Source organism: Drosophila teissieri, chromosome 2L (genome assembly GCF_016746235.2).
Source record: "Drosophila teissieri strain GT53w chromosome 2L, Prin_Dtei_1.1, whole genome shotgun sequence".
In the NCBI taxonomy this organism is placed as follows: Eukaryota; Metazoa; Arthropoda; class Insecta; order Diptera; family Drosophilidae; genus Drosophila; species Drosophila teissieri.
The window spans coordinates 16,714,298-16,740,754 of record NC_053029.1 but is presented as its reverse complement, the minus strand read 5'-3'; the positions used below and the strand labels follow the sequence as shown (position 1 = coordinate 16,740,754).

At 42.1% G+C, this 26,457-nt stretch overlaps 1 protein-coding gene across 1 annotated transcript; it reads left to right on the top strand.

Annotated features, from left to right (window-relative positions):
- Positions 1-4,471: 4,471 nt before the first annotated feature.
- Positions 4,472-5,242, top strand: LOC122626451. The gene has a single exon (XM_043806722.1). The coding sequence runs from the start codon at positions 4,559-4,561 to the stop codon at positions 5,147-5,149; it is 591 nt and encodes a 196-aa protein (XP_043662657.1). The 5' UTR covers positions 4,472-4,558; the 3' UTR covers positions 5,150-5,242.
- Positions 5,243-26,457: the final 21,215 nt, after the last annotated feature.

Below are 26,457 nucleotides of genomic sequence, written 5' to 3'. Positions count from 1 at the left end.
TAAATCCGTTAGTGGTATACCAACAGCCAAGACAAAGCCAAATACTAGCCAAGTTCGTTGCCTGAGTCTTTCGCTTTGCAGCAAAGTTCGTTGTCTAAGTCTTTCAACTGCAACTTTGAGAGGCGAAAAAGGTTGCTCCGATTTTCAGCTCGATTTTTGTCGGATTGTGTAGTCACTTTTTGGACAATAAACACATTGCAACGATGTTATCAAATAGCAAACAACATGGCCACCTGCCGGCCACTCCCCTTTTTCTGGCTTTGGATTTTGGTCTCGTGGGGCGTATGCCTCACTGATTAGCTGTTGCCAATTTTTGCCGGCAATAAAAATTAGTCGCAATGCACGAATATGGATTTGGCTTTGTGCTCGAATTTTGTCCATTTCTGTTGCTTTTCAAATTTGAATTTTTAGACTCCGTCGATTCGAATGCAAAAATTGAAAACTCTTTTAGCCTGCCAATCGAACGTTAATTAATTACGATTTATTGACTAAATTTGTTGATTAGACAATTGACGTCTGTCGATGTTGCAGTCGCTGTTGCTATAATAACGTTTTTCGCTCTGCTTGCCTCAGTTTTAGTGGTTGCCACACATTTGGCTCGCTCGCCACAATTGTCGTCAATTAATTTTGTTTTGATTTTGCTGATTTGATACGCCGACGACGCCGCCTTGCAGGTGGCATTGAGATTTAACGGCCAGTGTTTTGTGCTTTTTTCCTCATTCGAAAATTGCTTGCAAATCAAAAGCGAATCAATCACTAATTACAAATATAAATCGCTTTAGTGTCTTGGCTAACAAATTTCTTGTGCGATTTAAAAGAAAAAGTTTAACTCATTTTCGAATAAGGGTATGTAAAACGGATCACTCGCTTTATTATAATAATTTACCTGAACCACTAGCATCAGTCTGGGTTTAAGTCCCGTAGTTAGTTTCATTCATATAGAACAATCCATAAGTTATGAGATAATACTCATCTTAATTGCGTGATTTTCTTAGTGCTTGGCATCACTGACTTCCCTGATCTTTTAAAAAACTCTTTGAGTTTCCATTTGAAGTTCCAATTCGGCTCGGCCAAGAAAGTAACGGAGAGAAATGACTGACAAGTGTACCGCAGAAAATTTCCATAGATCTACTCGTAAGCAAGCTGATCTGATGGTGTGAAATTCCTAACTCGCCACTCTTGTGGCCACTTCTTGCCGCATCAATCAACGGCGGCAGCTTAAATGCTGCATCATGACAAAACCATTACACTTGACCAGGCTCAAAGAGTGGATGGTCGGCAGATGCTCAGATGACTAGGCTTCTTGGCCGTGATTGATTGATTGGCACCGTGAGGTGAACTTGGGCAACCCGGCTGATGCTTTTGTCTAAAAGCCGTTTAGAATAACACCACAACGAGCCAAAACCAAAGACTTGGGATCCCGATCCCAACTCCAGGCCAGCAGCGGGAAATTATGCATTGTATTGGTAGATAAGCCCGAAATGAGGAAAACAGAAATAATGTTTAATCTGAGCCATGCACCCTCACCTGAAACGTTCCCGTCTACACTAGGCAAAACTACTACGACTCAACTAAATAAATATAAATTTCATTTTAAGTTAATGTGAATTATACAGTATATAAATATATACTATTAAGGTTATATGCCAACGTACTTACTCATATATTTATATTTGTATACTTCAAATAGTATTATTTCCTATCAAGATCATTGCCATGGTTTATCACATTTTTAAGATTGAAAGACCAATAAGACCAATAATAAAACAGCAAAAATCACCTGCCACACACAAAACATTTTCCATTAACAAAAGTCTCTGCATTTTCGGTGTTTATTAAAAAGAGTTCCCATCAATATAAGAAATATTCGAAATAGCCCGCATATTCTAACGATCCGTGGCCCAATTTTCTCCTTGTGTAAGGAGTCGTTTTGCTTACTCGGGAGGATCAGCAGCAGCAGCAGCGGAGTACCAGCCCCTGGCCACTTGATTGCGCCTTCATTATTATGCCAAACTGTGCGCCGGCATTCGTTGAATTTGGCTTTTGCAATTTGCTCTCGATGCCGGCCGGCCGTTTGCCTCCTTTGCGGCTGGAAAACCAAACTCCTTCGTTTTGGGGGCATTAAAAATGAGCTCGACGTAACAGGTGGATGCCGATGCCGACGATGCTCGACGTGATTTTCGCCAAATCGTTTAGATTATTTCGAGATTGCTTGCGCCAGTCGCTCCATTGGCACTCCTTCACTTCGCTTCACTTCACTTCACTTGAACTGCCTTCAGTCCGCACCTTGCATTTGAACTTGAAACATTTCATTTTTTCTGTTTTCAGCCGCATGAAGCTGGGGGCATCCACAGCATCCACTATCCACAGCGTCCAGTTCTTCGGCCGGATCGATTAGTGGCATTCTATTGCGTTCAATTTTCCATGTGCAACATTGAGGCGATCGTCGAGAGCGCTGCCATCGCCACTGGCACAATAAACACGCGATTTATTTCATGCCAGGCATTCAAGTGCCGCCTCAGTCGGTCAAAGCCAAGGAGGAGCCCAATCCAATCCTCGTGGCCTGCTCTGGACTCACCTGGACCGACTTTCTTGGATCGGCCTGTGGTATGTGATAATGGGATGATGGTATGATGATGCATGCCCAGCATACACAACAGCAGCGAGGGGCCGAATCGAGGGAGGGGCGAGGGGAGTGAGCTGAACTTGAACTTTTGGGCATAGCAGTGGAAATGCTCTACGATTAAAATATTCGTTATTTTGAGTATATCATTAAACTAAGAAAAATCTATAAATACTGATCTTAAGGCAAATTAAAGTGTCTGATTTATATATTTGGATAATAAACATTTTTATAACAGAAAATTCCTTAAAACTTCAAATCAACTTATTACATTACCTTTCAGTAATCGAAATACTAATTTACTATGAATTAAATAAAATATAGCGTGTGTACATTGACACAAAAATAGTTAGGTTTTTAGAAATGTCTCTTCTGTTAAATTATATTTTGTACAATATTTATAATAAAATTGTTATATTATAAAGAAAATTTCATTTTGGTTCTTGGATGTATTTCTTATTTTTTTTGTTTAAATCATATTTTCGTACTTGCCAGCATAGTCTCGCAACTTCAAGGGTATTTACAACAGTAATAATAGCTGCCCACTATTCGATTTTTTGCGGACTTTAACTAGCGACCAAGGTTAGTCGCAGGCTGGCTGGCAAGTTGCAAGTTGCTGCAACTATTGGTCGTAGGGGGCTTACTCTGGCGCATTTTAGCCGGTAATTGCTTGTGATGTATGATTTTGAGTTCTAGTTTTCCTGGCCTGGGAATATTTCTGAGCCGGCCCCGGCTTTTGTTGTCCGCCTGATTGCTGGCGATGCCTATATATGCGGGTGATGTATGTTATATAGCCGCAGCCACAGGTATAAGCTATAGCCATAGATATTGATTTGACAGGCTCCGAGCGAAGACCGCGACTTGGCCAGCTGATGATGATGATGATGGGATAGCACCGACTGTCACACTTTCTAAGCCGAGGAGGGCACTTTCACCCAATTAGAGTGCGATATGAGCACGGCCTGCAAATATGCAAAGTACTAAAGACCGCTGCCTGCGTCCCTTTCCTGTCGATGACAATCTTTTGTTTTCACTTCTGCAGAAACAAAAGCCATAAGGAATAAATTGTGAGCGGTGAGCTGGTAGCCGCGCATTGAACTCTTGGCTTCAACAAGTGCACAGCAGGGTTCCAACAAGATCACCGATACGGTGATCCTACGCCCAAAAATCGAAAAATACGGAAAAATTGAAAAAATTGAAAAAATGCGATCCCCGAAAGCCTGCGATTTTGCTTCATTGTGGGCTAAATGGAGTCGGCCAAGGCGATCATATCGCCTTATTGTTTGCCTTAACAATTGGGCCAAGTTTTCGGGCTTCTATCTTCTACATGATTGATCGAGGAAGCCGGGGGAGCTGCGGGAGAACCCAAAAGCCACAAATATTCTATACATGCTGACAATTTCTCCCCCACCTCGCGGTATTTTCGTTGTGCTTTTCATGCCATTTCGATACGGGCCTCATTTTTCTTGCCACAATTATGAAGAAAGTTGGCAGCAATTAGAAAACGCACATCGATCAAAATCTCCTCCCGACAACGAACGTCATGTTCGAGTGCCGTGTTTTGTTTGTTTGTCCAAAGCGCGCCGTTTCAACCTGCAGACAAGTGAGTGCTGTGGTGCTGGGGAGCCCGGATAAACGCTGAGCTCCATAAGAGCTATTAAGACATATCTTTCTCTGCCATTGTGATATTAGAATGTACTATTTTCAAAATAAATCAAACACACTCTGTAGACTTCAAAAGAAAGCCACGAAAATAAAAGATTTTTTACCAATCGAATGATGTCAGCATTTGTTTTCTAAACTTTATTTTTATATTTATGGCTAAGCTTTTACATTATTTTAGGAGTCATTTTAGCCAGTGTATTCCATTCAGATAAAGCACAAGCCTATTTTCATTCCAAATTCTGACAATTTACTTATATCAATATCAATACAATGTCCCGTATGTTTAACAGGGAAGAAATTCCCAGAGACAGAGGACTGGCCCAGGAGCTGAGGAGTGAAATAACCCGCAACTCGGCGGAGTTCAGTTTCAACTTCTGGCAGGAGTTCGAGCACATCCGGTCGACCCAGCGAAGCCGCATGGTGCAGGAGCGCTTGCAGCGGGAGAGGATTACCACTCTGATCCGGGATGGACAAGAGGAGGCCAACCAGGAGGCGGAGGCCCTGAGCCGATCGATCAGCGCCCATGGCATCACCTCGACCACTTTGCCATCGGCATTGTCAGCAATTCCCACTGCGTCCATGGTGAAGAACTCCTTGGTCCAGGGAGTCAAAAATGTGTCTAATCGCACGAGTTCGGGCGTCAAACGGAAGTCGCCGAAGCAGAGGTTCCAAGCACCCAAGACGAATAGGCCCAGACAAAGGAACGAGTCCGAAGGTGAACCTACCCTGCCATCTCCTGCCCCCTCCCACATTCCAAGTGCACCACCACCCTCCCGGGCCACGATGGTCACCCCGAATATCTCCAACGGCGTAACTCCCAATATTTCAAAGTATCGATTGGCCAACAAGCCCAAAAAGTGATCGTTCTTTGTGGGTCAAGGATACCAAACGTTGGATGCCCTATTAGTAGTAAAAAAATGAAGTGCATTACCATAAACTACACAATATATTAATAATAATAAATAATATAAGCTATTTCTGAGTTATACTTAAGAAAATATTTAATTCGATTAGGATTGACGTCGTTTTTACACCCTTAAATATAATTTATAGGAATTGATTTTGATTTCATAGAAAGTTAGTTATATATTATATTTGCGTCCCGCATAAGCCCAGTTCCACAAGTCCAAGCGCGTGACGAATGCCACCCACTGCGCACCGTGCACTACGAATTCCGGCTAAATCATACACATAACGAAACTAAAACTCAGGCAACAACAAAGACTGCGCGAAGGCAGAGACTTGCAAATTAATTAACGGTACACGGACCTCGAGAAGGAGATCGAAAAATCAGAAAACACGCAAAACAGACACCTGAGTAATCAGCATTATGTGGGCATGGCCATCGATGGAGGTGCTGGTGGTACTCGAACTCCTCGATAAATCACGGATAAAAACAATCAGCGCAAATGTAACGTTATTCATCACAGGTGGTAAATATTTCAAACCAAAACTGACAACAAACGCGCGCCGAGCTCAGAAATAAAGCTCAAACACAGCGACGTTGTTCGCGTTTCGCGTTTCTGGTTTCGGTTTCTGTTCTCAGATTTCCGATACTCGGATTCGTACGATTTGTGGGTCAGAATAATTAATAAACGCGGCTCTTTTTGGCGCATGACTGGGCTATAACAAAGATGTGGCAACACACAAAGAAAACAGATCAACTGCTGATAGTTATTACTCATCCCTTGTACCTGATGCCGTAGCGCTGTGCCTGAATTATAATTATATGCATATTTTATGTATTTTTTAGCATTAAAATTTGAATATATTTGCACATTAAACGTCATAAGGGAAATATATTTAAAATTTCCTGTGCAACGATTTCGGCATATCCGTCGTCACTTTGACCCATGCGCACCAATAATCAATCAAAACGTCCTAAACAAATCACTCGTTCCGCGTGTGCAACTACCAAAAAATCAACAACAGAGCAGAGACAAAAAATAACTGAGCCAGAGACTGACTGACAAACTGACTGACTGGCAAGTTTGGCAACTGCGAGTCTCCGAAACTCCGGCGAACTGCAGAACTGTGATGGACAACAGTCACGATTTGCATGTGCGACAACTGTTGCCAACAACAACAACGACGACGACAACGGCCCAAACAACATTCAACCAGGCACATTGAACTGCCATTGACACGGGGCAGAATCGAGGAGAACGCCAACCCGGAGACCGGAGATCGGAGACTGGAGACCACAGACCAGAGACACCTGTAGCCGCCACAAAAGTTGAAAGGCAAAAGGCGAACTCCCTCGCACAGTGGTTCAAATGACAATTCAAACAGTTCAAGCACCGGAAAGATTTCCTATTTCCTATTAAGATTAATACGATCACCCCAATGATTTGACGACCAAACTGCTGCCCAATCAGGAACCATCCACTGGAGCTGTCCTTCGACTATCCGGATTCTGTTAAATTAGTTCATTGTCATCGGTTTTAAAATGTCATATTTTATAAAATTTCATTCTAAGTTTACAGAAACATTCTAATTCAATAGGAATGTATTAATCAATTTGTCGTTCGAAGGATAGTCAAAGGTTTCTACAAGTTTCCCTTAATGTTCAGCGTAAGTTTTGTACAGGCCCATGAACTTTATTGGCCGCATAATAAAAATTGTGGACTTCCATAAATTTGTACGAGCATTAGTACATCCTTAGCGAAATGTGCACACTAAATCCGCCGTTGAGCAATTAACCGCAGGCAAGAAGTAATTATTGAAGCATTTAATGACACCCCCAACTCACTGTACACCAGTCCACCTAGGCCATTGGCTTGCTGCAGATCGCTGATGGGTGCGCCGGTTTCAGTAGCCACCACCACCGCCAACAGCTGGACCCCCGAACCCCAAACCCCGACCCACAGTGAGCCACCCACCGACCCGGTCCACCACCCCCTTTTAGCCACTGAATTGACAAGCTCAGAGGCCAATTACCGCAAACAAATTCGAATGCGAATACGAATACGAATGCGCATTGAAATTGTGGCAAGGTTGGTAATTTAAGACTCACGCCGTCTCGAAATAAAAGGAGTTTGGGCAACAGAGAGAGATTCCCGCGAGAGGAGCGAGTGCAAGAACCGTTTCTTAGTCTCGCCAATTAGTGCAGGGGAAAAAATAATCATCTAAAATTAAAATTTAATGATATTGAATTTAAGCTTATGTCATAATACATTTCTAAAGTTCTAATGATTTGCATAGGCCATAGAAACGAACAGTTTACATTTATCAAAGTATTTATCATACCTCACGAGAGCTGTACCAAATATTCATATTCAATTAGGGTCACACTTTCTTATAACCATATTTTCATACCAATTAATTAATGGGGACTTCCTGATTTTTTCTCGGTGTGCCAGTCCGCTTCTGACCAGGTGATTGAATTGCTGATTTAACGGTTTCTGTTGTCAAATTAATGACATTCATTCATTCCATGTGGCCGAGTCAGAGTCGCAGCTTTAAGCCGAGTTGAGCTCGAGTTGAGCAAACGTGGCCGAAAACGGTAGTTTTTTATTGCAGCTCTGGTAAATTGCAGCGCGTGTTATTATCGTTGTTATTACTGTTGCTGCCGTTGTCATTGCTGTTATTAATGTAGTTATTAAATATTTACAACTGCCGCCGCACAAAGCGTGCCTCAAAAAGGTTTACTCAGATTGGGAGTGGGCCGGGTTCACAGTTGGGTGTCAAAGTGCAAAAGTTTAGCGCAAAGTTCTTGTCATTATTTGTTCTCCGCTTGTTGATCGCGGATTCTGTTTCTGTCTCTAGTCAGTTTCTGTTTCCTTGTAAAGTGAAAGGGAAACGCTGGCAAATCTATTCTCGGCCGCCTTGGGTTTAAGGCTTAATTAATGGCTCTTTTATATAATTTAATTAGTTGTTAATGATTTGCTGATTGGACTGGCGCGGGTGGTGGTCCCCCATGAATCAAATGCTAAACTAGACTGACTTCGCAGGGGCTTGGCAGATGTCAGGGTTGCCCAGAGAAGTGGCTATGGCCTAATGGCCCAGTCATGACTGTCCGTAGTGATAGCGGCTAATGGCTGGAACTGCCAAAAAGTGAGATATACCAGCATAAAGAATCGTCAATCGTTTTAAAAGCTACATGTGGACTTTTGGCAACAAGCCTTCTTGAGATACATTTTATACAAAATAAATTCAAAGTTTTGTAGGTGTTGAATATTCAAAACCCATTGCAATTGTTTAACAAACCAATTCACTTTAAGATTCAAAATTAACCAAATGGTTAATCTCATTTGATTGGTTTCATTTGCATACGCCTTTTCTGGTTGCCATTGACCGAAACCGCAACTCCCACTTACCATCTCGAGTCCCCTCGAACATTGCCGCCCCAAAAAACGCAAGTTGAGGCCAAATCGAACATGGCAGGCTAGACAAAGTGCTTGATGTCGATTTTCGCAGTTGATTTGGAACAAATCCCCCAAAACTAAGTAAACAGCAACTTGCCTGCGTGAATTGCGCATTCAACATGCGTACGCCACGCGATAAATAATATTGGAAAATGTTTTTAAATTTGTCACAATTTCAGCGATTGCGTGGCCAGAAACACACACAAAAAATACAAACATATAGACAGCCATTTGAAGGCTCCTATAACATTTATCGGGAAAGCGATTTCCTTGCCAATTAGTCAAGGCTTATGGGGGCGTTAAGCGAGTGCTTAACTCCGCCACGAAAATTGCCGCCAGATGGGCATAAAGATATGGCGACACATGGGGCCGGCGATAAGGTAGGAAAATGGCAACGGCTTAAGCGGCAGCGACCTGTCAATATTCCATTTGATTGATTTCGATACGATTGCAGGCATCCAGGCACACGTTTTCAAAAACCAGATGCAAAATTGTGTGTATCAAAAGCGCAATCGTAATCCAAGTGCTCCACATTTAGGCATCCAAATCCGTGTCTGACTATCGTTTTCCGAGCATTTTATTGCCACACCACGGCAATAATCTAAATACTCATATCGAAAACGCATGTCGGCAGCCAAAGCCAAACCCAAATCGCGGCTAAAATGCCAAATGGCCAAGACGATGGCAGTGGCACACGCAACAGGCAAAAGGGAAATTCTCCTGTTGCTCCTGCTCTTGCTCTTGATTTTGGTATGTTTATACTCTTGCAGGGGGTATTTGAGCTAATTGAATACTTTGATATTAAATAAACAAAAAAGAGATACCTTAAAAAGTTAACTTGATCAGAATTAACTTGTCGAAAACTTCTGGCTCTCAAAATAAATTCGATTATTCCTTGGAAATACGATTATAAAATCAGTAATCCAATACTAAACATAAAGAAACATTTTTAATACATTTCATTTTCTGATACAGTAATTATAAAAATAAATATTCAGGCAGGGTAATTGCATCAAATTTCATTGTATAACTACAATTAATATGATATCCTTTCTAAGGGCATTTCAAACTTCCACACCTAGGATGTATAACTTTATTTCCTTTTTTATACTCCCTTGCTTTTATTCGATAAGTGCGGTAACTCAGTATTAACCACTTACACGTTAATTTAGGCACAAATTGAATTAATAAACCATGTTGGACATTGTGTGCGGTCCGAAGGAAACTGAAGCCAGCCAGCTCCTTTTCATATTCATTAATTTATGCGCGGAACACGGCTCAATGAACCACGAAAACAACTGGCTGGCCAACAACGCAGCCAAATTTGAATTTACAAGCACGTAACCTGTGCGAACCCCCCTCGATTGGCCCCCTCTATCTTAGCCACCTTTTTGCAGGCTTCCTTCTCTTTGGCAAACGCTGACGTGATTGGCTTCGAATTGGGCTCCTTTCGGTTCCACTCGCTTGTAAATTAGAACACGCTCAAAAATGTTACCTACACAATTTGCATGTCGCTGCTACCCATAAAAATGAGAGACCCCGGGACGATACCCGATCCCTTGCCCCCTGCCCATAGGATGTCCCTTGAATACCCCCAAAGTTTAATAAAAAAAAGCACTACAAGGTCTAGAGGCAAATTGCGTAAACCTGACTTTCATTTACACCTCGGCATGTGTGCAACAAGTGCTGCAAGGCACACTTTTGATGTGCCCGACTCTTCGCCAGGGGTTGTATTCAAAGATGTTTAAGCGAAAGGGTTGGGAACTCGAGAAAAAAGTTAATGGCAAAAGCAAAAAGTGTCAAGTACAGAACAAGTGAAATTCCAAAGGCGAAATGCCATTGCAAATATGGAAATTTTCAACTTTTAACTAATTAAAAGTCGTAAAAAGTAACTGCTATCTCCGAAATATGTAAATGGGTCTTTGAACTGCTTTTAAAAAACCTTTGGTATATTTGAAACAAATAAAACAAAGAAACTTAAGACTTTTTCGAACAGCATCCTTAAGCAACACAATGCACTGACTCGTGCCACAAAGTTGCAAGTGCCCCAGACGAACTGCTTACATAAGAAAGCTCTCTTTCCGCAAAACAAAACCGAAACGAAACGAAATGTATATGATTTATTGGCATTTTGAGACCAAGAATTTGCAAAAACAAAAAAGAGGGTAAAGGTAATAAATTGTATTATTGTTGTTGATATACAAATCCATACCCACTGTTTTGTTTTCGTTTATATTTCCAAAAGGCAAAGAAAGCCACCAAAAATCAGCCAAACTGGGCTTTATCTCTCCCCTCTCTCCGGCTTTTGGCTTGTGGCGGTGGCTTGAACTGCGGGGCCCCCAAAAAAAGTTAACTTCATTCGCTCGTGGCCGGGGTTAAGGGTTAAAATGTGGGAGTCACGATTCTTGGCTAAACGATTTTTTTTTCTTTGGTTTTTTGTCTTACCACTACGCGCTCTGTTCTCTGCGCTCTCCGCCTGAAATGAAGTTACCAAAAAAATCAAATCAAGTACCGTTGTCCTCAAGCACACACACATATATAGCTCTATCTGGCCATAAGTATCTGTATACATGGATAGAATTAAGGTGACCTGCCTACAACTTCAAACGGCGACTTCAACTCAACTCTCGGGGTTTATCAATAAATTATTGAGCCATTATTGTTATTACAATTTCTTTATAATGTTGGCAGCGTGCGCCCGCGAGTTTGTTGCAGTTAGCATACTTGTTGCATTTTCCCAGGGTATGTGAAGGGTATACTCAATCGACTCGCTTGTGAGATATTTATATAGCATATTAATTTATAGATTACCACAACTACTAAATTGGCAAGTTTCCTGTAAAGTAGTTCCTAAGGAGCATGGCATCCTTTATTGATATTTATTACAGGCTTCTGGTTGGTTTTAAAGTAGCTTTAGTCATGTATTTTAATCACCTATTTTTAGGGTTCTTTTTAAAACGAGGAGACCTTTTCTTCGAACCCTTTCTCTCCATGTTTGCCCCCCGATCGCCTTGCTAGTTGTTGACCATTAGCGTGTACTTGCAGCCAACGGGGTTGAGGTCTCTCGGATCTCCCCGGCTGGAAATCTTTGCCGTCGCGGGTCCCAGCCTCATCATGTGCACAATGGAGAGCAGGTCGAGTATCTCGGATCTCGGATCGTCGGCCGATTTGTGTTTGAAGCTGTGGAAGCTGCCGGAGAGGGTCTTCTGACCCGGGCAGGTTCATGACAAATGCATTAGGAGAGCTTGGGTGTATGTGTATAATTTTGTTTCGGGTTTCGAATGCATTTCCAATGGCCATCATGCAACTGGGCGGCGTGGCGCTTTTTTCGCCTTATTGTTATTTTATGAATATGGTAAATGGTTTAATGAGTTTTAATTGAGTCTGCTGCAACGAGGCGCAGTAATGAGTTAAATTGATAGGGAAAATCCGACGCCTTTGGCGGCCCTTTGAATAGACCAAAATTCCGGGAGATGAGGTGAAAGTGGCGGGTCTGGAAATGGGCAGTAACCCGAGCTGCCCCAAAACGCCTTCTGTTGGGCAATATTTCCCAGAAAGCACACAAAGTAAAATCCATTGGGGTTTCACTTATCCTCCTTTTCGGTAGCTGCACTTGGAGAAAATGTGGATACATATTATGTGACTGGAAAGAACAAATTATTTAGCTACTTAACAAAAAATATAAATTGTATAATAAATCATCAGAATAATACAAAGATCTTAGGGTTTAAAAATTAACAATAGCGAGTTTAGGCGTATTTCACATAGGGACTTGACTTCAGCTTTTTTATTTGTTGAAAGTGTAAGCTTTTAAAATTGATGAAACATTTCTTCAGCGATTCGAATCCATTGGGATTATTTTGAGCCCCTTTTTCTGTTTTCCAGGAGCTGTCAATAACCGTTGTGCGGAGTAACGCTGGAACCCCCAGTCCACTGATAACAGGCACGCGCCTCGAAAGCCAGAAATCAAAGGCAAAGTGCCAAGGAATTGGCACAGCCTCGTAACTCAGGCCAATGAATCATCCAGCAGGTGGGGAGGTGGGGGCAGGTGGGGCACTCGGAGGACAGGTGGGGAGGCGGTCGACAGACGCAATCACAACACTGCCCAGTTGACCATTGATCTTTCGCACAAGAAGAGCTGGCTGTCCGGACAGGAACAGCGACGTGTGGGCTCGTAATCAAAAATACGAGCAAGCGAAAAAAAAATGAAAAAAAATAAATGAAAAAACAGCTAACAAAACTCGCTGGCTTTTGACATTTTCCCGTTGTTGGTTTCTTTTTAGTGCGAATGTTTTGCATGTTAACATTTTATTAGTCATAACAATCCACCGGCAAATGTAGAACTCGACTGGGGATTGTCTCAGAGCTGCGAAGGGGAAAGACGCTGGAACTTTTGAGCGGAAACCTGCCGCAGGCTGGCTTAAATGATTTAATGCTTCTAATGGAGCCAACAAAAAGCTAACAGTCATAAGTGGAATATACCATTACCGAACGTCTTACTTGTGTTTTTAAGGTTCCTGTTGATATAAATAATTTGTAATTTAATCATTAGACTTGATGCGACACAATACAGTTTTCTATAAATCAGTACATAATGCAGTTATTCAAATCTTTGAAAAAAATATAGATAATTCACAATAGAATTCACAATTTGATGATCATAGATGAGAGAGAGATTATAGGTTACAGAATATCTTTTCTAAATCAAATTAGAGCATGGGTATTGGGACATGTTAGCTTTCCCTGCATCACCACAATTATTCATCAATTATAATCCGGTGGAGGAAACTTTCCCATCACTTGTTTGATTATTTCGGATTGACGAAATCCCAGCAACATACCAATACCATCAGGGCTGTGGCGACCTCAAAAGCGGATCACCTAACGGACCCAAAAATTATTCAATATCCCGGCTCCGAAAGCCATTTGATGTTGGGCCGCCTCGAATAAATCCCCGACTAGATACTTCCTCATACACAAATGAACACTTGAGTGACCACAGCAGCTAGGGAATTACGGCCAAGTTATGACCCTATCCATCCCATCTACAAACACATGTCGCCGCCAATTAACAGAAATCCGAAACAACATTTAAAAAAATATTTACCAACAAAACTTCAAACGAGGGACCAAATAAAAACAGCAAGCTCAAGAAAAAACCCATATAAGGATTAAAATCAAAATCAAAAATCGAGAAAATGCTTTCAGGCTAATCCCAGCAACATGCCCAACTTGTGCGTCTCAAGTTCCCCTAAAACCTCATAGCCTCATAGATATTGTTATTCTATATCTCGGCTGCTGGACACACTTGTCGATTTGACTCAAAGCGACATTTCCCACATCAAAAAGATTTCGTCACGCTTAATTTTGTTTTTCTCCTTTTGCGCCCCTCGATCGGTTCGTTCGAAAAATTTGTTTCAGAAGAATTGAAATTATTAAGTCATGCAGAAGACAATTGGATCATTTGTTTATAGGTGTGTTCCAAGAGCCGCGGCACATGCAACAGGTTCAAATTGAGTGACGTGACCCGGGTATTTGTCAACGACAAGGGTACCGCTTTTTGTCATTCTTATAATTTTTTTATTGGGGGACTGAAATCAGCTTAAATATAATTAATGGCGGCATTGACCAGAGACAAGTCCATTAAAGTGAGTTTCGAAATTCTTTTTTTTATGTTTAACATAAAATCACATTCAATAATAATTTTATAATTATTCTGGATTCTAAATGGAAAATTATAATTGAAAAATACAGAAATAAAATAATATAAAGCGTCAAAATCAGAAAAAAAAAAACAAACGATTATGCCATATTGAATAATTTACAGATTTTTTGAGTGGTCTTTTGGCATATTAACCCCGGCTAAAACCAATTCCAAACGATTGAACCGCAATTTGAACCTGTTCCCGCACCGCAGTAAAATTAAACAGCCATAAAGCAAAGTTACTGCAACGTGCAACAAATTAAAACATCATAAAAATCAAAGCCGGTCGCGAAGGAGATCATCGGCCAGAAGTTAAAGAAAATGCCGCCATCCGTGGCAAAACGCGCACAGAAGTTGAGCGGCGGCCACAAATTAGACGCCGCCTCCTCCACGGAAAATACAAAAAATATACACAAAAAGCTTAGTATATGCAGTAGTTCGGTGGGATCGGAGGAGCTTGAGGAGCTGGAGAAGCTGGAGGAGCTGGAGGACCTGGAGCCAAACTAGCCCAGAGCCTGGCTGCCGTGCCGTAGCTAATGATGACCTTTTCACTGCGGCACGACAACTTAAGGTCATAAACAATCAAAAGCGGCTCCAAACTGGCAAACTGGTGGCAATTGGCGCGAACGCGCCGGCAAAGGCGCTTCTCCATCTCGGTTCGTCTTGGTTTTCCCCCCACAGCTTTTCCCTTTTTTCGGCTGTGCTTACCAAACTACCAAGCAGCGCTAATAGTTAATAATAATTATTATTTCATTTCTGGCAAGCGCAACTCCCACCAGCTGACACCAACTGAAAGCCAGCAGAGCTAAAAACAATAAAGCTTCCTACGGAAAGAGTTTACCATGGGATGGAAAGGTGAGTACGATGGGTATATTAAATGGTTTGACATTATTGCAGCAAGAACGATTTGTTGGGAGTGTAAAGAAGTATCAACCATATCTTTCAAAATCGAGAAAAAGGAAAACAGGGTAAGTCGAAGCTAACTTATGAACTTCCGTATTTTCCTGGGATTTCCAATATTTTCATTCCAACATTTCTGATTCGAGTACACCAACCTCACCTTCCACTGTGCTGCGCGGCAGACAACGGGAACATGGCGTGTTTGTTTATTGCGCATGCGCGCCGGCAATCGCTCCGAAGCTGGCGGAGATCGGGCGGCGTTGTGGCCCCCGCTTTTGGTACGGTTGCCCCATTACTTTAGCCCACTTAGCTGCGCATCGGCGAGTCAGGATCTCGGCCCTGCAGCCCACACCCGCCTGGTTCTCTCTCACGCGATAGTTATCCTAATGGGTTGACTTTCGTTTGGAACTCCGCTCTGCCGTCGCCTGGGACTTGGGTTTTGGGTTTTGGGTCTTGGGTCTTGGCCACATCTATCAGTTGGGAGCTCCGTTGGCCGCCTTCGTTTAAGTGAGATGTTGGTAATAAAGCAGCAATTTGTTAACTTTCCAGCCGCGCTCATTTAGCTACCTCATTGGCGGCTCTTGTTCGCTCGTTGGCGGCGTCGTGATTTGACGCTGGGAAAGATTCGCATTTCTCCGACCAGCTCCTACCAGCTCCTCATTATGCAGGTCCTGTGGAAATGGTGCTCCATGGAAATGGTGGAAATTGAACATGCAAACTATCCCATTGTTCTAGCCGGGGCAACAAGTGCCGAACAACAACCGGTAGCCAACGCAAAACAAATGCCCATAAATATGGCCAATAGCCGGGCCCAAACCAGCTACCACAATGTGGGAAAATCCAAGCCGCATGGCACATTAACACCAAGCCACCGCATCGAGATTCCTCCTCTGTGCTAACTTCTTATTGTCCGAGATTATGACATAGGCTGCACGTTCTGGCTTTGATATATCTCCCGGGAATTGCGCATCTGCGAAATTGACACTTTACAACGTTCAGCCCATATAAACGTGACCCAGACAAGGGACCATTATTTGCATAACCAACTGGAAAGCGCGAGATGCCATCCCGATACGGCGAAGATTATATACTCTAGGGGAAATGTCCTAGAAAATTCTAAGCAAGCTGGAGTAAGAAAAAATACTTGGCAGCTCACAAATATTCGTAAACTTACTGGTTATTTCACTTATGGCAAAAATATTTTTATTTACGAAAAAAGTATCTAAGTGCCACACACTTGAACAAATAAGAACATGTATCTAGCAGCTTTAAGTTCAGCGATATTTCTGTGGCACATTTTACTCCCTACTTTGCATACCCCTTTGAAAATCATGTGCCTTTAAAATGCGTTTTGTCAGAAGTTCCCTTAAGAAGAAAAATAAAGTAAAACTGAGCCAAGGATGAGCCAAGCAGAGAAGTAACCGAAGGGGAATTTTAAGGACGCAGACACGATCCCAAAATGCAAACATTCTTTATGCGCGATGCGCAAACAACAATAAAAATATGAAGCTACCAATGCCAGATCGCCGGCGAGTCGTGTAAAGTCAATGTTAATGTTAATGCCGATGTTTGGAGACCGCTGAGATCCGAGTTGCTCAGTGCACTGAGGAAAATATTTTATTTTATTATTTCCTTACATATCAATCTCCAGAGAATAAGTACTGAATACTAGCCTTAGGCCAAAATGAAAATGTTAGTTTCTGAGAAGTGCCAAGTGCAATTTAAAGAAACTAAAAACGAAACTTGTATTTTCAATTATTTAGGAAAATATACTAATAAATATTTTACTTTTTTATTTGCATGGTACAATAAACAGACTTAAAAGCCCATTAAGCTGTTCTTTTCCACAGTGCAGTACCTGGTTACTATGGCCTATTGTTCCAGCATCTCGGATCGGATTGGATCGGGTCCAATGGCCCAGGAGTAGGAGTAGGAGTCTGGGGCTCCGATTCGTAGTTGGAGTCTCTGAGTCTGTAGAAAAGTGGAGTGGAGCAAGCGATTCGGAAATTATTGGCTCTGCGTGCGGAGAAAGTGCACGTTTTGCTTGTTAAAAAGCACGAATCGTAATGAAAACAACCTGTTAATCTAAATATCTCACTCGATTGTTGTGCCGGCGACTATTATTATATATAGTCTATAGTCTATAGTCTATGCCAGACCAGAGTCGTGTAACTAACTGTGCTTGCACATTTGCGCGGCCCAAAACTAACTAAACTGCCAATTGCCAACAAATGGCCGTACGTCCGATCTTATTAAAATATCATAAACAGGCCACGAACCCGGCTCTCAGATGCATTTGTAGCTGTCAATTTGTTGGCCAAACAGTTTCACTCAGGCGGCCGACGAATGCCAGCGGTTTTATTACACAAATTAATTATAATTGCTATTGGTGAGCATAACTCCGGTAGCGCGAACGAGAAAAACCAAATGGGTGTTATTGTGAAATTAAACAAATTTCAAAATATGCAAACAAAAGTCTCACATAGAAGTGTCTGCACTTTTAAGTTTCATGTATTGCAATAAGATTTAGGAGCATTGTTATTATATGTAGTCTGTATTTAATGAAAGTAAACATTCGATCGAAAGACGCCATTGAGGTCAGGTCACAATTAAAATCCAGAACAAAACGCAGAATTAACACATTTGGAGTGGGCTAAAAATGCAAATGAGTGATAACAAAGCTGCGGCTAATTGCGGATCGAGAGCAGGCCACCGTATCGCACAAAAGTGACTCACTTGCTCCACATTTTGGATTGGATCGCTTTTTGTGGAGTTGTGGTCGAAATGCTACTGTAAGAGCCGTAAATTCGAAATGTCTGGACCACAATTATTAATGCCTTGTCATAGTGGGAAAGTGAAGTGAGCTGGGAGTTGGGGGTCCAATTATGCCGCGCTCGGCGGCGGTGCCATTCAAACAATATGGGAGTCCCTCTAATGAAGTTGAAGTTGAAGATTGCCCCGCTACTGTCCGGCGTAATTTACCAGTCCGTCGGCCATTTAGTTTCGAATGTCCAACCTGCCTCTAGTCGAAATTTGAGGCACAACCTGTTTCGGAACCTGGAACACACAGCACTTAAATAAATCAAATCTTTCAAGTTTATTCGAAATATATCCTCTTAGACACAATTAAAAGGCTTAGGATATCTCCACGAATCCATTGGTAATTGGTCAATTTAGGATTAATAATCAAATAATCGAATAACAACACATTTCTAGCTATTAATTTGCATTGTTTCAACATTATTTCCAGTCACTTAAAAGGTCACAATCGAACCGATTCCAGTCCCAGTCCAATTCAGCTGTCAGAATCTAGAACAACGCCAGGTCAATGCAGTTAATCATCGAAAAGTCTCTCAAGGCGCAGAAGGTAATTGCGAATTATTTGTGAATATTTCCCAAATTTTACTTTCAAAAATATGTCAAAAGAAAATCAAAATGCTGCCAACTGAACGGTCAAATTTATGGCTTGATTATTTGCTTATGATTGAGCCAAAATGCACAGAAAAGGCCTCCCATTTTTCTGGCAACTTTAATTGGACTTATCAAGGGGATTGGAACTGAGACCAGAGGTTTCCTTCAATTTCCTGCATTTTCTGCCCAATTGCCTCAAACGTCAAGCACTCGGGAAAGCTTTCTTTTATGGCCGCTTGGAATAATGACTCTGCGACCGACTCTTTGAATTTATCACCCACTCGAAAAGCATTTTCCATACCCCATACCCATACTCATACCAATACCAATACCGATACCCATACCCATACCCATACCCAAATCCCAATCCAAGTGCAAGTCCAAGCCCGAACCCGAACCCCAAAGTGGAGTGCTGCAAAGTGGACTGGAGTGCCGTGGAGTGGAGTAGAGTCTGGAGTCCATGTACCTGCCACGGCCAAAGCAATAATTCAATAAATCTATTGCATTGCGTTATTGGCAATATGATGATGAGGCCTGCCTTGATCTCGACTTGCATTATGCAGAAGAAGAACGACGGCTCCGGATCTTCAGCTTCAGCTCCAACTACAGCTTCGTCTTCGTCTCCATCTTCATCTTCATCTTCGTCGCGGTCCAGAACTTGAACTCCAACTTGACTTTGACTTAAAGTCCATCAATCGGAGTCGCGGACTCCTTCGCCGTCTGTGGTTTGTTTTTATTATATTTAGCGGAAAGCATAATAATTCTTGGGCTGCCAACGTTTGCGTTGATAACGCTTGCCCACCATGCACTCAGAATGATTACGCTTTTTGTTCAAGAGATTTGATTGATTATGTAATCCCAGGTCAAACTATTTGCTCCGCTTTTCACATATTATATGTGAAAAAATATGAAATACTTAAGTTAGAGTAGCCCTATTCGAGACAAGATGAAAATAAGAAATGTAAAGCTATGTTGTAGACCTATCTCTACAGATAGGTTTTTTTCAGTGCACTTTGAAGTGGGTGGATCGCGAGGGGCAATGATGCAAATTTGCTGCAACATATTGGCATTGGCATTGGCGTCGCTGAGTTGCCTTCAAGTGCATCAAACAAAGCGTTGCCCACTCGACTACCATACCATACCCTTTGGGAGCAGGAAGGCTAGGAAGGAGGGCGTAGGCTAGGCAGGATCGCCTGCTCCTCCTGCCCGTGATGAAATATTATTCATGGCTTTGGCTGGCAACTTGTTCGGGGAGTACCGCAAAAATCTGCATATGAAAAATTATTATTGTAATCCATTTGAGAGGAAAGGCGGGCGCTGCCACGAAATTATGCAGCATTTTGTTTTTACTGCCTGCGCCGTCCAGAAGAAAGGCGTCAGGAGATTTATGCCCCAAGTTTTTTGAGGATTTTCGCCTCGATTCTTGGCCAGCTAAATTTGTAGAACATTGCGCTTGGTGTTTCCCATAACTCAGCATTGCCCAGGCACTTCCTCCGGCGGCCTTTCGGTGTTGAAATCATTTGTAGTGCAAATTTCGTACCTTGATATATGTGGCAAGTGTGAAAATATATTTGATCAAATAGCTCACAGAGAGAGAGGCGAGATTTATCGTTTGGAAAGGCTCTAGATTGGCAGTGGGTGGGTGGATGTTACGGAAAAAGTGCACAAGAGGCCGAAAAGGAATTTATGGAAATGAGGAAACAGCTCTAATTGAAACCGCCACTCACCCACTTTCGTTCGCAAAGCCAAACACACTTAGCCCCGAAAATCAAACTCTTTTAGCCCACTGTCATAACGCAATAAATCACCGAGCCATCAGCAGGCTAACACCTACCCAACCCAAAAATCGCGGTTATATAACACACATCAACATCAACAAACCTCAGGTGAAATTTCGAACGGACCGCAGACAACATCGTACCCGCATCCTCAATGCGGCTAATCCGGCGCCCCAAACCGCAAAAAAAAGTATAGTAGAAAGATGTGGCGGGATCGGGGGAGTGTGCTACTCAGTTGAGGGTCTTCATCAGAGACACAATCGCTGAAACGCAGAAACTCCGCCACTCCGCGACTCCAAGTTGTGGCTAATGATGCGACACATTTGCTAATTTCTATTGAAGCCCACTTGCTGGCTTTGGGCCAGGTCAACCGCGCAAACAGGTCTTGATGGTGCACTCGAGAAAATATCGTACCACAAAATATCCCACATATGGTGCTAGAAAATGCCAGCAAGGCCAGTCTGTCAATTGGTTTAGTTTGCTTTGGATTTTTCTTCATAATGTGAAACTAAGTTGAACTCCACCTTAACTAGAATTATTTGTAACAAATTTTTCTGTCTGTAAGGAGAGTTTAGGTAGGGCTTGGATGTACTAAGGGGCCAAGGGGCGGAAGGTGGTTTCGGTAATAGGCACCGCCACCCGAAGCTTTCTATTGTGCGGAATGAAATTAAACCGTGTTGGCATTAGCTCTCTACGAATTGTTAATTATTTCTGGACTTCTCGGCTGGGAAAGTGTGCAAAATTCAGCCCGATCTGTCCATCAGTCAGTCATTCAGTCAGTCAATCAGTCAAATGCCCCGTCATTGCTTCCCAATCAATTTGTGGATCATATTCCGATTGCCTGGAGTTTCTGTTTCTGATGTCTGGGTGTCTCCATCATGGCTGATTTTATGATTTGCATAAAAAATCGTTTGCCAATTCTTTCCCTACTTTTACCTTTTGTCTGCCGTTTTCGTTTTCTGACTAGCCCCACTCTCTCGCCTCCTTTGTTTGCCTGACATTTGAACTTTTCACTTACAATTCTCCATGCACCAATGGCAAATATCTTTTAAGGAAATATCGCTGCACAGAAACACCAAAATGGACATTTCGCCAGCATATCCATTTCCTTAAAGGTCTTAAGGAGTGAAAATGGAAATCACGCGTGCGCAGCCTTGCCAAGACTTCAATTACTTAGGTTTGGCAAAGAAAGCACTTTTTTAAATACAAAACAAAAACCCCAAGTTTTATTGAAAATCCCTTTAGCAATTACAATTTTATCTTTCTTTCCTTAAATAATTATTATATATTAGTCTGTGTTATTTGTTAAGAACTATTGCATTCCACATATTTATTAGTTGACTGTTGTATTTATAATCTCCGGAATTTTCTATCTGTACCATTTTGTTTTCATAAGGATTAGGCTTCTTTGAAATAAGTGATAGTTTTATCAATATTAAGAAAATTGCACAACCTGACTAGGAATCTATTTCATTGAACTACCTAAGAGATTCGCATATATATGAAAACGATCATAGAAAATCAGGAAAAATTCCCCGCTATCCAGATGGCGATAAAGAGCATTATGATAAAAGGGCCACCGGTGGGTCTGGGCTTCCTCGGAGGTAACCTGAACCGAAAACCCCATCGCATTTGCCCTGGGCTAAGCTCCCGAGCTGCAGACTCGATCTCTTGGCAGCTCCAGGTAATCGGATAGGCGAAAGTCGCTCCTCCACTCGGCTGCCCCTGCAACCACCTCATCTCACTATTAGTTTGTTATTGTTATAATTTCTTTATTTCTTTATTGTCATTATTGCGGAGAAGCCAATGGCAGGCAATATGCCAGCTCCAAACACCGGGGCGATCCACATTCGTAATTACCAATGTGTTGATGCGGCCAGAGCCAAAGCCAAAGCCAAAGCCAACCGCAAATCCACTTGGAGTCGGTGGGCCACTTGGTGGCAGCGAAGACTCTTCCCCGACCACTTGAAATTTATGCGGCTGTTAGCTACCAGATAACGCTTTTGATTATGACAACTGGCATGGAAATTATGGAAGCTGCCTCCGAATCTCCGCTGCAGCAGCTCAGCTTTTTTTCGAAAGCCGGAGCAGCTGTCGGCCAGCGGGGGTGCTGCCCCCTCCGGGCCCCTTCACTTGGCCAGGTTGAGCGCAAGCTCTAGGCATCCTCTGCACTTGAAAAAATCAGTCAGTGTTCTAGAGTACTCTGCATAGGTGAAGTATGCAAGCCAGAAATAATCTAAGCCCAGTTTGAGTTGATGGAGACATACAACATTAAATGCATCATTTTTAAGTTTTAAAGTCTAAAATTCAAGGCACATCTAGTGGAATAACTACAAATAATTGGTTGGTATAAATATATAAAATTGCCTCAACTTATGAATATTCTTCTAAGTTTGCCAACGTGAAAACTAGTTAAGTTGCCGTACCAAACAATTATACAGCATCTGTGCTTTTCGCTCAGTGTACCCATCGAGCCATCACACTAGGCAGCTGCTGCTGCATCTTTCGAAATCAGTTTTGTTTTTGTTGCTGATGTGCCACTGTGGCCCACTCAGCGGAATATCTTGAATTTGGCTCGAGCTCACTTTTCATGTTGATGGAGTGGAAGTCTTTTGGCTTTTAGAATTCTCCCGCACCGACCGCTGCTCGTTGGTATTTGGGGGAGGAGGGGGTACTGTGTGTGCTACAAAATGCATAAACAATCGAAACCAATTTCAAGCCCGGCTTTTTGGAGAAATGAAAAGAGAAATATATATGAATTGTCTGGAATCTCTGGCCCCCGGTTTTTGTTTATTGTTCTCAATTCAAATGAACTCAGAGCCAATGTAAATATGGGAGCTCTATTTGCCAAAAGCAACTGTGTGCCGATTTCTATGGCTATGGAGCACTTCATTTCATAATAAAAATGACTTTTACTCATAAATAATATTTGATTCAATAAATAATTTGTATTGATATGATCATACCACTTTATCTAAAGATCGCAGTCATTTCAGTTTAATTAATTTTTAGATATATGAGTTCTGAGTTAGAATCATCGTTCTGTTTTGATGCTCAACAATTCATCCTACACTTTTCAAGTGAGTATAAAATTTCATCGACAGACTCGTAGACAATTTTTGTCCCACTGTTTACAGAAATACCAGACATATTTTCAAAGCATTTGAATACCTGTGGGCCAAAAGCTTCGCAACCTCAACCCCGGCCGGTAAATGAGTAAAAAATTGAAGAAAACACAAAAACCTGAAACAATTAAGCTTAAGGAGCATTTCATTTCATTCCATTTCATTCGATTTCGATGCGAAGAAAGTTCAGAAACGCTAGCCGCCAAAGAGAAACCTCTGGCCCAGGGCTGATCTACAACCGATGGATGGCTGGAGGTCTGAGGATGGGACGCCAGGTGAGTGGGCCGCTGGGTGGAGGACCAGTCTCGATCTTGCGGTTTGCGAAGGCACTTAGAGCAATGGACCTTGAAGACCGCAAAACGTAGTACCGCAACAGGAACAACAACCACAAGCAGCTATCATGAATCATAGGAAAGCATTTGAATTGCAAAAGACTGGCCAGATAGACATATGAAAATAGTCCGCAATTTTGTCTACATATATTGGGCATAAGTGCACAACAAGAAATTAATAGCAATATAATATAACTTGTCGTTTATGTTATCATTAATATCCATTGCATATATATTGCTATTACTACTAACCTTTTCAGTTTTTGCAAATGAACTTACATGTCAGTACATTTTCAAACAAACTTGAAAAATTACATGTTTAAAGAGCACTATTCGCAGTGTATGAAAATAGCAAACGAATTTTAATGCTCTTTTCTGAATTTTTTAGCCTGCCGCCTGTGTCTTTTTGACATTTACGGATCATAACAATTTGAATTTAACATAGGCAAAATGAGACCATTTTTGGTAGCAATGCCCCAGGGCATCAATTTGGACATGTGCCGAGTCGATTGTTAGGAAATATATTTTAAGTGGCCGCCAGCGGCAGAGAATCGAATGTGTCAAGAGGGGCAGAAATGTGGGACCCAAGAAGTACCTACACTACGTGTGTACATTCATCATATTGCGAGATGCTGAAGTTCTCGCAGCTGAAATTCACACGTTGCTCCCTACGGTTTCAAGGTGTGTTCTAATAGTCAAACCAGAGTCCTGTTATGCTGAAATGGAATGGAAAATTAACATAAATTATAAATAAACATGACAGGGCCAGATTTCCGCAGCACATCCTGCCGTGATTTTCCAACGGTTTCCACTTCCGATCTGGGACCAGAATTTCCCATGACCCCAAGGAGAGTTCGATTTTCCCGCTGATGCCCGCTTGTCAGCGCGCATTCCCAGCATATATAATCTGGATCCCGAATTCGAATCCCCTCATCTTTATGCATGCGCACGTCTAGGGAAAATCAGTGCGAGGGTGCGGGGAAGTCCCAAGGAACAGGTTCTTTTTCCTGCCTCGGCTTTGATTTTTTGTACTTTTTATCTCCGCTCGTTTTTTGGTAATTCGATCCGAAGTGCCTGCAAGGAAGTAGAGCACTGGGATCTTTAGCATATGAATACCATTTCGGCTGTTGCTGATGAGTTCACTGCACCTTGTCCCAAAGTCCGGAGATCCGTGTGGGAGCAGGATCTAATTTTTGTATCTGTATTTTGTATGCTGTAGTTTTGATGAGCCCCTGACATCGGGGTCAATTGTCGGAGGAGCGGAAGGTGAGGGCCGCCAGGTGGGGATTCCGGGGATCGGGAGGAGGAAGTCGACGATATTCCATATATGGAAATGAGCCAAATGAAGCGCGGTTCCCACAGGACTGTAGAAGATACAAATAGGAGTGGAAAACAAATATCGTTCTGAGCGCAGGAAATTATGTAATTGATATGACGAAGTAGCCCGCAGTGTAATGTTTTTATATAATACAGATTTTTTAACTCCAATGATCCTGTGTTTTTGTTCTCTTATATGTATCAATGGGATGAACACTATTTTAATGACTTAGCCAGTCAGTTTTATTGCATACTTACTTATCTTTAATCAGCATTAATCGATTAATTTGCTTCTTCGTTTTACTATATAGCCAAAGTTCCGTGAGAACGGATCACAACTTAATTAGTGGCTGCAGAGTGAAATATCATTTATAGTTAGCTACTTGAGGTTAGTGGGATCCTCACCCGCAGCAAGCGTAAATGTGAAAGAAAGTTTGTTTTTCGCTTTAATTGCCAGCTGCAAACTTAACGAAGATTCATTTATTCTGAGCCACTGGCAAAAGGCACGGCAAATAGTTAAAGCCCATGGCCTATAATCTATTCATGTTGATCGAGCAAACGCATTCGCCGAAAGGGACGGGGATAGAGATAGAGATAGAGAGAGCGGGTGCATTTCACACAAAACGTGCAAATAATAACACCATCTCCGCTAATGATCAACGCCATGTTGCATCCCCTCTCCACCGACTAACGTAAAACAGCTCACGCACACTCGAAAGAAATGGGGAAGTACAGCAGATGAGGAGGGGGAGGGCTAAGAGTTCTGTTCATTTAGCTTTTTGGTGTACATGGCGGTTTGTAAAACTATTTAATGCAATTTAAGAAATATGAATAACTGAATTGTATTTGGATGTATTTATTTACCAATTACCAAAATGGGTTACGGGAACATAAGAACATATCATAGGATCTTTAAAAATGAGTATCCCAAGCCATATACATAAATACGTTAGTACTCCCCGCTAAAAAAAACAAGCCAAGTCTGCAGCAGCACTTCGCACAAACACGAAGAGGGAGCGAGCAAGAGCGGGTGTGGTGGAAGAGAGTGGGAAACAGTGGGCACTTGCAAACAGACAATAAAACGCGTTAACTGCTGTTTTGCCTGCCGCAATTGTTAGGCTTGGTCTATGCGCTGTCCCGCTCCCACCTGTTGCGCCGTACCACCCCCCTTTTCTCCCCCCCACTTTTGGAGCACGCAGAGCCACTAACTAATTGGCCGCAGCAACAACAACTTT

Coding starts and splice junctions, on each gene's coding strand:
- LOC122626451 (XM_043806722.1), top strand. CDS start 4,559: ATGTCCCGTATGTTTAACAGGGAAGAAATTCCCAGAGACAGAGGACTG.